The sequence below is a fragment of the Nesoenas mayeri genome (assembly GCF_963082525.1).
Source record: "Nesoenas mayeri genome assembly, chromosome: Z".
In the NCBI taxonomy this organism is placed as follows: Eukaryota; Metazoa; Chordata; class Aves; order Columbiformes; family Columbidae; genus Nesoenas; species Nesoenas mayeri.
This window is the reverse complement of record NC_137542.1, coordinates 17,647,095-17,661,624: the sequence shown is the minus strand read 5'-3', so window position 1 is coordinate 17,661,624 and position 14,530 is coordinate 17,647,095. Positions and strand designations below refer to the sequence as shown.

The following is a 14,530-nucleotide window of genomic DNA, read 5'->3' as shown; positions in this document are numbered from 1 at the left end:
GGAGTGTGAAGGAGCATCCCCATGGAGGACAGCCACCCACTCACATGTGGGATACATCGTGGGCATTTGCACCTACAGTCTATAGGTCCTTCAGAGCATGTTCAAGCCCGATCTGTGCCATATCAGCGTTGGTTTCTGATGTTTGGTACCTTCTTTAGTTTAAGAAGGCAGGAATATAGCACACAATATGGTATTTGGGCTGCTGGTGGATTTTTATCCTCACAAAGCTGGCAAAATTTAATGGTCTCATTACTTCACTGTATATCATGTACAAAAATTAAATACACTGTTTATAACTAAGGTTCCTACTGTCGAGCAGATCCCGTTCTTTGTGCATTGTTAAATTAGCTGAAAAAATGATACTAAAACCAGAAATAATAATTATATGCCCCCACAGTGAACGTATCAAGAACAGTTAAATTTTGATCTTCTTTCTCAATTAGCTTCAGAATTGTATGATTTACTAACTAAAATAATTGATTGGCATGAAAAACTTTATAAAGTTGCCATTTTTTCCTCATGAAACATTTAAAAATTGGCATATAAAACAAAACTGCTATTGTTCCTCTATGTGTTTCAGAGACACTTTTATAGTGGAATTCCTTAAAAAAAACCCCAAAAAACAGAGAATACAGCCATTACTTTATAATATATATGCACATTCTTTTTAATTTCAAGCACCGCTCCAGCCTTTCCATTCACTTTCCTCAAGCTTCCTTTTGTTTAAACATTGCTGCCAATATCACCTTAAAGTCTAAATTCACACCGAAAAATAATGTGGAAAAAAAGTTTGCATATTAGTCTTGAAATTTAAATGAATAAAATATTGCATCTATTTTTAAAAGCAGAAGGAAAATGAAGTTGGTTCAAATATTAGAAGTTTACGAAAGTTTAAAACTTGAGTGATTTTTAACATGCAACTTCTGGAACATTCAATGGATCGTCAAAATCTGTCAATTCAGTAAAGGGACACCCAACATTGGTAGTGACTGTGTTAAGATTTTAAAAGGGCTGATCTAAATATTTGTTATGAATACCACTCATGACAAATCTAGCCCTTCTTTTTGAATGAACTGTTCACAAAGAAACAATTGCTGTCTCCATACACAACCTGTGTATATTACATCCTGATCCTGTGCTGCCTTATTATCTTGTTACACGACTGTCATTTCAGATGGATCCTAGTACTGTTGAACTAGAAAACAAAGGAAGCAGCACAACTGAAAATAACAAAGCTGTGAATTTCTCATAAAAATCCACAGAGATTTCAAAAATAATCTTTTGCTGATATATGTATAGATACAGAAGACTATAATAAATGACACAGTTTTTCTAAATACAGCAAAACTAAGCCTGTACTTTGGGACTCATCATCATTTCACCAGAGGCAATCTTAAGGATGCTTACTTTGGTTAACTACTTCAATAATTAAAGGGCCCAGAACAAGCTATTGCATATCAACATACTACGCTATCAAAACAGTTAATATACTTTACTATATATGTTTGTAGCAAATATCTGTATTTATGTATAAATATTTTAAAATATTTTCACACATATTTCCAATATACAAACACTTAGACCAATCTCAGCTAATCATGACTAAACAAAACTAAATATAAAATTTATAACTTCATTAACAATATACTTTTATTTATGATACATTAAGCCAACTAATTAAATCTGCATTTTTAAAAAGTAATCATTCTAGTATTTGCACCATACAACTTCTTTGTTGAATTATTGCAAAAACATCCTTTGGATATAGGGAAAACATGCTTTCTATCTGCATGTTTTACCCTGGAATATTTCACCTCTCTTATCAACATAAAGACATGAATATTTTTCACTAAGATCTTATCTATGCAGAAAGATAGCTGTAGGTTGCAAAACTTCTATACATAAACACCTAAATTTACAGATATTTATAAAAACCTCTCTGAGAAAGGTTTAGAAAGAAGTCTCCCTTGGACTGAAATGTTACCCTTCATAGTGTGATGCTGCAGGATTACTATTGCATATCATAAATAAAAGGCAGTATCACAGAATTTTAAAAACATGTAGCAGAAAAGAAGACATTAATATTATGTAAATAGACCTACTGATGAAAACAATTTAAAAAAAAAATTCAAGGCAGAATAAGACACTTGGTGAGAAAGATAACAATAGATATAAAAATCCAGTGTTTTCTACCAAAAAAAAAAAAAAAAACAAAAAAAAAAAATCAAAAGAGCCAGTATCAAATAAATACAGTAAGACTGCATTCCAGTCATTTGGTTTTGATATGAACCTACAGATGAAAGAAATGCCTTTGGAAAGCTAATCTGAAAGAAAATACACGTAAAGTTAAACATACAACTTGTATTAATCTCAGAACAGAATCAAGACCACCATTAAAATAAAGCCTGGGGCACGTTGTGATGCCTGCAATTGGTGTGTGGATTTTAATTGACTTGAAGGCTGTCATAGTCCTATTATCATAAAACCTGTAATGCATTTCCAGCATGGAGGACCCATCTGTGCCCACCATCCATCTGTTTAGACGTGATTGGCAAAGTGGTAGGGAACTCGCAGTGGTTGCCTCTGCCTGAAAGGAATAAACCACAGGATCTTCCAGTGAGTGCCAAAAACTTCTGAGAAGGTCTGCTGCCATGGCTTTCGTGGCCTCGATCTACAGAAGACAGCATTATTAGTGAAAGACAGCATGCTCACGGTGCACTTCACTCAGCTAGAACAATGCAGGGTGGCTGGGGATCCAACACTGAACTCTGATGAATTGTGTCCCAGCATCACAAATACAGCTTTTCTTTCATTATGGCACGCAGCTGAGACTTAACTTCGGAGAACAGAAACTATTTGTGTCGTAAATCAACCGAAGAGAACTTTTGAAGCAGAGGAGAACCTCAGAATTAATGAAAAGTATGTCAAGACACAGCAGAAAGTGTCTTTTGATCTGTACTTTCGAAAGAAAATAAAGTTCCACTGGCTTTGGGTAGGGAGGGAAAGGGAATAACGTGAGACTACTTTGTGTACAACCAATATTAAAAGATTAGTGAGCTGCTGCTAGACATAGCAAATACAGGGCACAGTATCATGCAAAATAAGATTTCTTAACAAAGTGCCTTCAGTTTCTTTTCTCTCTCACACAATTAAAAAAAGAGCTACCCCTTTATCTTTTCAGCAAATAAATGGAGAAATTTTACAGCACTTACATGTCTTCACAACAGTTTGACATTTTTTCTATACTTGTAGTGTCCTGTTGAAGAAAACACAATTAAAAGCATTTATTTAATTTCTTAACTGTTAATACATCATCATGAAACCAACTAAATAAAGCAGGGAATCAATGCTTAGTGTAGACTGCTTTGGCATTAGTCCAGTAGATTACATGTTACTTATACACCATATTACTTTTAAACAGCTGTGAGACTATATGCACAAATTTACTCAGTCTGTTAAATGATCTTTACAAACATAATGTGAAACTAGACTGCATAGTTTTACTACAACACCACATGCCACAGACTGTCAACAAGAACTTACAACATTACTACAGCTAAAATTAAATCAGATATTACAATTAATTCATGGGATATTTAGAATTAATGTGTGTAAACCACACTTTTGACATACTTTTCACAAGCATCCATTGCAGACTTGGAGTAGTCCACTGAGATAACTATAGGAAAATTTAGTAAAATGCAACTATTAACAGATGTATTTTGAAAAGCATGGCCTATTAAGAAGTTTTAAAATAGTTATCTTTATGAGTATTGTAATGCAAACAGCACCACTAGGAATATACCATCAGTTTCCATACTCTCTACAGGTAAGTACCAAATATAAAAATTATTCTGTTAAAATGTAACAAAAACTAAGTAATTTGCAGAGTGAAGGCACCCTGCAGCTAACAGTAAATTAAATTCATACTTTTCTGAACAGAATTAATTAAATGAGACAGAAAGTTTTATAATTATCAATTTAAGCTTAGATCATCTCCAAATAAAACTTTTAAAACTACCAAAAATACTACTTTCTTCTCTACTTTTGCACTGATTATTTAATAAGAAAGTTTGTCTTTTGAGTATCACTTCAGTTTCAACTCCAGCAGTATTAGTGTTTTCAGTGCACATTCATAGTTCATTATGTCCAAAAATCAATCATGAAGTCCACAATACAATAATTGAAATATTTCTCATGGTTCCATCTCCTTTTCATAGCAGCTTGATATTTCCCTTTACTGTTCATTGATTTAGGCATACATATAATGCACCTGTCAGAATACACTAGCGTTTGAATGAAAGCAAGAGCTCGCCTCTATTGTCCCAGCCACACACAGACACAAAGGCTGTGGTTTAATTAGGCTGCGACTTCATTGTCATCTGGAAATACTACCTAGCAATAAAACCACACTGTGTTCCTTGATTGTTCCTGCCATCAGTGCATCCAATTCAGTGCAGGCACTGCTGGGATTCTGCCACCATCTTTCGTAAAGCTTTGAAGGCGAAGGGTGAAATGTGAGTGGGAAATAATGTACAGGAAGCTGCTTCCCTGCTTCACCAGACATGGGTGGCATCAGCTCCCCCTGCCAAATTTTGTCCTTCTAAATCCGCTTCCTGCTCTGATGAATTTTGGAACAGGATCCCTTACCACATGCTAAACGGCAAAAATCTTAATTCTGCCCACAATCTATCCAACTGAATTCCAGGTGCACTATGGAGAAGGAGAGAAGTCTCCCCTTCTCTACGCCAACCCAATAGGATGCACAAGTTCCTCCCTTTTCGTGCATGGACAACATGCCCACAGCAGACTACATAAACTATCCTGGCCCCATCATTAGGTGGATTTGAAGAACCACTCAATAGTGAGAGAGGACAGGACTGGAGGCAGTAGACTGTTAATACTGTCTGTTGTTTTGATTCTCACAGATAAACTGCTTCTCAGCTCCACCGCATGGGCCTGTCTAGATTATTCCTGTTCACCTGCACAGGTGGCACGAAAACATGATGAGACACAAGCGGTTCTCCTCACTACGGCAGGACCTGACTGCACAGCCAAAGGATATTCTGCTTCCTTGGGCTGGCTTTTTGTCCAGCTCTTGTCAGAACAAACACCACCTTTTCTGACCACAGAAAATCACATACAGCTTTCTGAATAAAAAGGACTAAGTAAACACAGATACTACTTCCGTGACACTTTGGTGAGGTTCTAACAGCATTTTCATGAGATGCTATAGCTCCTTCCGTAACTACAAAAATATCTCAGCTCTATGAATTATCCTGTGGTCAAACCAAAGCCACCTACCTGACAGCAAAAAATAATACTGGTATGTGTGAAAGCAATAATTGCTAACAACTTTTTTTGTACAACACAAGCATGCTAGTCCAGACTATAATTGATTTCTAGCTATCAAAGATTTATGCCATCATTTCACAAAAGGAGCCTTAAAACAGCTTTGCATGCAGAAGTAACATACCAAAATAATACCTAAAATATGGCTTTTTGCTGTTTCTCCACATTTTTTATTCATTCATACATTTGTACTGCTCCCTAAAATACTGTATTCAAGATTTTTTGAGAAATTCCCAGGTTGGGAACTGGGGGCTGTATTTCTTTTAAATTGTTATCAAGGTATGCTAAGAGGACTGCTTCTCTCTCAGATTAAATAAGCAAACTAAGTGAAAGCACTAAAATAGGAACTGCTGAAATTTACTGTAAGAAGAGACTGCCAAGCTTCCACACCTTTAAAAAATACTAAGAATTCTAGCTGGATAGGAAGTCAAAGGAAATCCTCCCTTCCTTCCTTATTTTTTCTATTACAATGCTAACACCTACTTTAGAGTACTTTTGCTTTACAGTAACGGAATTGGGACTGACAAGTGAATCCTTTGCTTCTGGGATATTTTTTGAGAATTAAAAAAAAGCTTTATAGCCACATTTTTAAAGCTGTGAACTAGGGCTGGAGGGAGCGGGAGAAAACATCTCTCTGAAGTTTAGCTGCTTAGAAGTGCTAGTGACTGAACTTAAGAAAACCAAATTCCCCTCACAGCTTCCCTCCCCCAACACTGCTGCCAAACAGCTGGGTTCATCTGAAATGTACTTTCATTTGAGAGTGAATCAATTTACCTTTCCACATGAAAGTGAAACTTCACAGCACCCCAGGAAACTCGGTAGCCCCTCTGGAGACAGGAAAGGAAGGAAAGGGAGAGGGCCATGGTTGAGTTTTGGCCTGTTATTTAAGGCTTTCTTCTCCGACAGATGAATTTTTCTTCTTCTGGAGACAGGAAGATCAGAATAACCACTATTCTTCTGAATGACAAGGTGTTCTGTTCATTAACACATCTCACAAATGGCTTTCAACCAGAATATCATCTCTTTTAATTACGCATTTGATCTATAACAAGGTTTTGCTACAACATCGGTATTACTGCGTTCAGCCTAAGAGGCTTTGGCTGTCTGCATCTACTATCAGCTTGGATTACTATTAATACAAATAGAACTCCACTAAGATTTTTTTTTTTTTTCCCAGACTCACAGCTAACGCTGATGTTAAAACCTTTTGGAGAACTGGCTCTCATTCAAAAGTTGAAAATAACTTGATATGAGGAAACATGGCATTCCAGTTGAGATCTAGTAACCTCTATGTCCAAACCATCCCCCCCTGCCTCCAAATTTACAATTGTATACAAGACAAAATTAACTAAGCCACAACTGATTAATTTCACAAGATGGGTCATCTGGACCCCCAAAGTCATTATCCAGCTGGGAAACAGCTACTGTTCCTGCACCTCGTTATTCAGAGATACATAGCTGCTGATAAGTATCTTAAAGCAACTAGGAAATAAAATCATATCTTAGTGAGAAAGGCAAAAGAAATTAGAGGAAATAAACACAGCAATCTATAACAACATACCACTTTAAAATAAGAGAAAAAGGGCAAAGGTTTCAGAGCCTGCTGAGGGGATGAGGAATGTTTGTTTGTTTTGAGGACTTGCTACGAGTTTGTAAGAGCAGCTTGTCTAAGCAAAGTAAGCTACTGCCACAGCTAGGACTGTTACAAGATGGACAGAGAGACATAAACAAGAGCACCAGCCAAATTCTACAGACCAACTTAAGATTAATTTGCAAATGAATGCACCTGCATTAGCTTCTAATAGGAATATATCCTTCACATCTGTATTTTTGATTTATATAACAAACTGCCTGAAAAACTTTTTTTTTTTTTTAATATGACATGCACTGTTTAACAAACTGTGCTATAGGATGGGATTCATCATGAGCTAATTTAACACGAAAGAAGTACATGGAAATAATATCTTCCTGTTACTGATTCATGTTTTCCCAAGGAGTGGCTGTAATTTGTAACTCACAGGACTAACTCCAAAGCACACAGCCACAATCTCTGGTTCAATTTTTCTTCTGTGTTTTCTTAAAGTAACATGTAATCAATACATGTCTTTAAGCTTATACTTGCAATGGAAGAAATGTAAGTATTATGCAACATTTTCTTAATAGAAGATTTTCACATACTCAGTATATAAGAAGCAGCAGGAAAGTATGATAGAGCAGAAAGAGAAAACAAACAAAACTTACAAGCCTTCCTGAATTTGCAGCCATTGCTTTTATCTGAAAGTGCAAGACAACATGTCCTCTACCCGAACAATACATTCTACCTAACCTCCTTTCATTGTATGTATGTAAATGACAGCTGAGCAACTGAACACCTCACAGAAAGAACACTTCATATTTCAGAATTTTCCCTTTTGGCATTAATTAGATTTTGGGTTTACGTTTGGCCACTTTTTAGCATTGTTTTCTTAACCGAGACTTCTCACATAATATGACTAATTTTATCACTTACAATTAGGTTCAGCCTGAAAATTACTAGTTCAGTTTTAACTTTAGATCCCTAAATCAGAGAATTGTGTGCAAAATTAGAATTGAAGCTACACTATGTTGTACCTGGGGAATACTCCTATACTTCTCTGTGCTCTGATGAATTTATTTAAATATTTAGTTAAATAGATTTCCAATGTACTTGTCAGATATGAGAAAATGGTTCAATGAAAAGAAAATCTCTGATAACAAACTAGGAACACTTCTACAAAGATGATATAAACAGATCTCTTTTCTTCAGTCTATTTCAAATCTATGGTGTGGATAACAGGTGCAGATAGCTGGTAACAGCCAGACATGTGACAAAACTTACTATTTTTCTTGATACTTACAAATACCTTCTTAAGACAAACATATTGAGAAAAAAAATGCTTAGGAAGAGCAGCTGTCCGCCTTCCTCACAGAGAAGTCATTTTAACAATCCTATGTCTAAATTGACAAGCAACATTTAAACAATATGTACTCAGCCCCCAGAACACCCAAATATCATTATTATAGTTACTAATTTTTAATTGGTTAAAGGTACTGCCTTACTATTTAGCAAATAATGGCATTGTAAAAGGACTTCCTCATTGAGTCATGAACAGGGGATGTTTTTGGCATATTTTTGACTCTCCGCACAGTATAAAATCTCTTTGATTAAATTTTCTAACTTATACTTTTCCCTAATACTATTGAAAATAATTAATTCCAGTAGAAGTATTCCCACTTCACCTAAAACCGCAGTGATCTAAATAAAACAGATGTGATCTGTTGCCACTCAGTGTGTTTTACTCTTGAATTTATTCTTACATTTTAAATAGTTCATGAAAGAGGTTTTTAAAATAAACTGAAATTGTAGTTCAATGGTAAATAGATGTTTAAGACTGTCAGGATACATTCACAAAAAATGTTAAATAAATTGATAGTCTGCTTCAGAAAAATAAGGTAAAGGTACAAAAGACTCTACACAGTTAACAAAACCCCATTCAAAGACAAGGGCATCACTAATCTCTGACAAATTAACATACAGGACTTTATGCAGTATTCTAACAGGAGATTTACCTGCAGGTGGATTAAATTAGAGACAGGAAAAGGGGAAGGGATAAGAATACTGGGGAAGACACAGACAGGAAAACGTTAATATGGACTTATTTTCTGTTACATCTCCAATTTCAGACTACTATTCAAGTTTATAGTGCATGTACCTTTTGCTTTCCTCTACAATTACTTTGTATCTTACACTTATTATAGCCAGTTAAAGAATATGTTTGTCTGGGAATCCTAATTTCCCCTCTCAATCCTAATTTCTTCTGTGCTAAATTTCATTATGAGGATTAATATTTCCTTGATTACATTTCTGCCATGTTTGAAAAAAAAAAAAAAAAAAAACCAACAGGAAAAGCCCTTAATAGTTCACTAATCAAAACAGTATTTAATAGATTATCTGATTAAAGATATTATTACAAATATTTTTAATTACAAGATACTTGTTTTTAAAGACAAAAATAACTAGATCACTAGTACACCCTATAAAAAAACAGCAACGGATCAAGACTACAAAATATGCAAAGAATTAAAAAGCCTTTGCTTTTATTAACAGAATAACTGCAGTTTTATTTTCATTACTTTGCATTTCAGCCTGTGTAAAATTTCGCCTTACTGATTACACAATTTTAATTTTTTCACTGGTATTTTTATTGTTTGTATTTAATTTCTGTATTATACTATTTAATGAAATGATACTACTAAAGAAGCTAAACTGCTTGAAAATATTCCTCTGGGATAAATATATCAGAAAATTAATTTGTATTATTTCCATATTTTCCCAGTTTCCTTAAAAGGAAACTTTTTGGCCTTTTGAGAAGAAGCGAAGCCCTGAGCAGAATGAATAATGTCCCTTACCACAGCCCCACTAAGTAAAATAGTTAAAATGTATCAATCAGTAACTTCAAGATGTTCATGTGAAGAGGGATCTGTTTGCAAGAACAACAAAAAATAACTAGTGAAATACATTTACTACTACTTGAAGGTGAAAAGAAGAAACACTGCCACAATAATAAAACACAGTACCTAACAAATATAAACCTTTTAAAATGCTTCCAAGATGACAAATTTATGTGGTAGGCATCATTTTTTGCACGAGACTGTTGAACATCAGCTGTTAAACTGTCTTCCTTTCCATCCTTCCACCTTCCCCAAAGCAAATGAAGGGAAATTTCTCTCTATCACACACAGAGTACTCATGCACCAAGATATTGGCATATCATTGTACACCATTCAAACAGTTAATTAACAGGAAACCCTGGTAGCATTAATTAAATTAATAAAGTCACTGTCCACTTAGTTTATGATAATACATTCACTAACTTGTACAAAGGCCACATGGTAGCTATTGAATTCATAAAAGCCCAACCATTACATAATTCTTTCCCAGAGAAACAAGTTGGTTACTAAATAATTGAAATGAAAAGTTTTTCTCTACAATACTAACACACAAAAATCACATAAAATCATATTTGATGGACTATAGTGGAAAAATGAAGAAAATTTCATTAATTCCATATAAACACCTTGCTTGAACATATGGAAAAATGAAAACAGAAACTGTTTAGTATTTGAAATAAAAAACAATCAAAGGTAATCCTTTAAAATTAGGGTTCAGATTAGTGTCTGCAAAGGATGCTGTTTAACTGAAACATCTGGTAGTGTTACGTTGAGAGACAGGCCTTTTTTAACTTTGGAAATGAGATTAGTAGATCAGTTATTTGTAAGTGTCCAAGTAATTTCTAATTATTTTATCTGGGTCACAGATAATCTGCTTTTACAGGGCTCCCACAATGACATCAGAGGATCACTGCTGAACTGATTATCCTGTTACCTTCCACCATCCATGGGAAGACGGGATTTTCCTTTTGTAGAGAGGAAGGGAAAGAAGTGGCTGATTGCTTCAGACAGGTGGCAGCCAACAAAATAAAGAACACCACAGATCTTGAGAGGAAGAAAACCTCATATATGAAAAAGGTATCCACCTTAAAAATGGTCAGCAAACTCAATACTTCTTAGTAGCACTTGGTGCAATTTAAAACCTCACTAGAGATGAAGAAATATAAAAATAATCAGACAAATCATTGTTTAAAAAAGCATGCCATGTTATTTATTACTTGTTCTACGGTAATGCCTTGAAGATCAAACACAATCAATGACAGAATCCTACTGTATAAACAGAAAAACTGTTTTTTAACATCATTTTACTATTGAAGTGATGTGAAAAGACATGCAGAAGTATTTTCTTAAAGCAAAAATGGAAGATAAGTGAGAGAAATCCAAATGCCAGGTTTGGTCTCATGCTAATAAACACACACACATCCTGATAGTTTCACCTTTTTAAAAGAGCCTGAGCTGCAGCTCTTTACCTCCTACAATCATAAATCAGAAACAATCTGTACTTTACAGAAGATACTTTTTTTTTTCCCTAGGTGAACTTATGCCTCTTCTGAATAAATAGGCTAGTATGCATTTTTAAGGAAAACAAGCACCTGCTACATACAAAAATGTCACACGAAAGAGGAATTCTTAAAAAGCACATGTCAAGAAAATATGTCTTGAGGAAACAAGAAAGTTTCTTGATGCCATTTTATTTAGCTTCCAATTAAATTATTTGATGTGAGGATAACTACAGAAAAAAAATTGGAAACAAAATTGAGTAATGCAGATATGTCCGCCTCAAGATCTTCTTCTATGTTAAGTGCAAAGCGTTCTTTCCCAGATAACCCTTGCATTTGCCATTGCAGTACAATGTCATAAATAGGCACAGGCAGTAATTGCACAAGAAAGCAGATGTTTAGGACTTTTTGTGCAAAATTCAACAACTTTCTAAACTGTAACTACCTATCTCACACAAACATAATTTATCTATAAATAATATTTTTACTATTACAAGCCACCATATAAATAAATACCTCTCTACCTTCTTGGAGTTTGAAAGTGTCTATACTAGAGCTATCTTGTTATGCTGTAGAGGTTGAGGCAAAGGAGGAATAATTGCTTGCAGGAGTACAAGCATCTAGAAGTAATCTGAGGTAAGGGGTACCAAAAATTTAAAATAGATAGATAGAGAGAGAGATAGATAGATAGATACACACATACATACGTAAATGATAGATAAGTAAATAAATAAGTATATAAATAAGATGTTATTCTCAATAGGAGAATATTTAGTTTTTCTAGGGTGCAACTGACAAAAACTTCTTTGTTGTTGTTCTGTGTTTTACTTACAGTTTCATGCTAAGCATGTTTTACTTGTCAAGCAGAGTCATTAAAAAACATCATGCTGCCTGAGAATGTAAGAATTACAGCCTCATTTCCAGGTCAGGAACATTAAATTCAAATTTGCACTACAAGCAATTACAGGGAATAGCAGACTGGAGAAGCAAGCACCAAGAATGAAAGATATGCAGGCCTTTGATATAAATGCATGATCATTTTGGAAATTACATCAGATAGCACTCTCTTCACGGGTAAAACTGATTTCTTCCACACAGTTCTCTAGAAACATTAAAATTGTAAGTAAGAAGAATAATTGTTATGCTGAGATTTTATGAAGAGCATCTTCTGAGAATCATAGAGTTCCTATATTAGCATCCTAATTTTCTCCCTATTTCAGGGACTTCTGCATTAGAGAGAATTTAGATACCTCTGTTTCCAAAGGATCTAAATAAAAGTTCCCCAAGAGAGATTTCAGGTACATGCTGGAAGAAGTGTTAAAATTCAGGATAATGATGACAGTAAAGGCAAACAGAGCTTGGTGAAAGCAATTGAAGAAGGAGGATGAAAAGAGCCATGTGCCACTTCTGCTAGAAGTGTGTCTCACATATGCTAGTTTCTAGGGAGAAAGCACTAATCTCATATACAGAGGCCACCTCAGCTGCCCCCCTCTTCAGCAGAACAATTCATGTCAAAAGTTCCTCTAAGGACAGTTTTTGCCAACCAGCTGTTCTCCTCTCATTGTAGGAAGTCACTTCCCTTGTTATTTGGCTTCCTGGACCTTCAGAGGAGATAGGGATAGTCCTGCGCTAATGATACCCTAACAGTGATAACACGACAAGAGAGGTAGTAAATGTACTCAGAGAAATTACTGCCTGTTAGGTAACTTGGTCTATTAATCTCCTTCTCAAGCAGCACAGCCTTAAGAACATTGTCTGTGCAAGAGCCAAATTTGAGTGCACAAGTTACAAAGTTTTCATTTTTACCAAAGAGCACATTTTTTCCAAGCATCTTAGCATCTGTTGAACACACGTGTAACAGAATAACAGCAGATTACATGAAGTTTCTTCGTAAAGAACTTTTACATAATGGATCTACTTTTATAACCAATGAGCATTATGCAATGACAGGTACAGAAAATCAGTCAACTGCACAACACCACTGAATGCTGGAAAGAGCCAGCACACATGGCAAAATATTTCACCTGCAGTTCATAACATGCTGCTTTGCTTTCCTGTTTCAGCTACAGCATTGTTCCAGAAAAATAAGCTGGAGATTGTCAGATATATGCTTTCCATTACATGTTCAGTTGGAAAACATTTTTTAACTTCTGAAAAAAAATTATCAAAGAAGAAAAAATGTCAATATTTCCCCTTAAAATCCTACAAAAAAAAACTTCTGCTTATTCTTATGGCTTGTCAAGCCATCACTTCAATTCTAGAAAAGAGCAACTCTACTTATAAAAATGCTATATACAAAGGCAACTAAATGCAGGTTAATTCCATACATTCAACTTGTCTATCTTGCTGCAGTGGCAAAAGGATAAGCTGTTGTAAATATGAAGAATCAGCACAGGTGTTCTGACCTGGGGTACATATCACACTTCACAATGCATACTGCATGTCAATCATTTTACATTTGAGCAGGGCCACCCCATTGCGGAAATCAACCATAAACAATGAGGCATGAAGCTGCCATTTCAGGTCCTAGTTCCTCACTACTGATGACACTAAAGGAGGATGACCAACTTTGTGGTCTCGCTATCCGATGTTGCTTCTGTGAGACTGACGGTAAGCAGAGAACATATAGTCTACATAGAAGATACTGAAAACCTGAGGACTGGAGTGTTTTTTTAATATACATATCCAACATTCCTGGAAAAAAGGTAGACTTAGCTTTACATTACTTAGATGAAACAGAAGCTACTGGCTTGGTTTCTGGAAAATTATATTATATAATGACAGTCAACCAAGTTTACCTGATAGAGAATCAGGAAGTTTCGCTATTAATATAAAAGGGTCAAAGTTTGATAAACCTTGAGTTAATTTTTCTTTTAAAAAAATACCATTTTGGCAGCATTTGAAATAAAGGTAAATAACGTTAAACTCAAACAAACCCAAAGTTAATGAAGTCATTTAGCAACAGTATGTATCATTCAAAGTTTTGATCACGGAGATGCAATGCTGATTGTCTCTATTATTTAAAAGTAACTTTTATCCAGAAGCTGTTGAACTGATCTTGGCTTGATGTTAAACTGCAAACACAGGCATGGAGCACAAACTAGGAAACAATTTATTATGTGTTTTCTTGTACAAGCACAAGTAAGAGATGCCCTGCTTCACCTTTTTCACAAGGCTGACACCTTCGTCCACCTCTTTTGCACATGTCT

The 14,530-nt window shown here is 35.1% G+C and overlaps 1 protein-coding gene across 2 annotated transcripts in view; it reads right to left on the bottom strand.

Annotated features, from left to right (window-relative positions):
* Positions 1–1,862: 1,862 nt before the first annotated feature.
* ZDHHC21 (zDHHC palmitoyltransferase 21) overlaps positions 1,863–14,530 on the bottom strand; it is a 39,040-nt gene continuing 26,372 nt past the window's right edge. The window contains exons 6-7 of one of the 2 annotated variants that reach the window (XM_080362074.1): positions 3,213–3,256; positions 1,863–2,671 (exon numbers count right to left, since the gene is read on the bottom strand). In XM_080362074.1, coding sequence (XP_080218200.1) covers positions 2,539–2,671; positions 3,213–3,256 — 177 coding nt within the window. In that variant the 3' untranslated portion in view covers positions 1,863–2,538. Of the gene's footprint in view, positions 2,672–3,212; positions 3,257–10,916; positions 10,969–14,530 lie in introns of those variants that run through there. The other variant, XM_080362073.1, reaches the window with a different exon arrangement.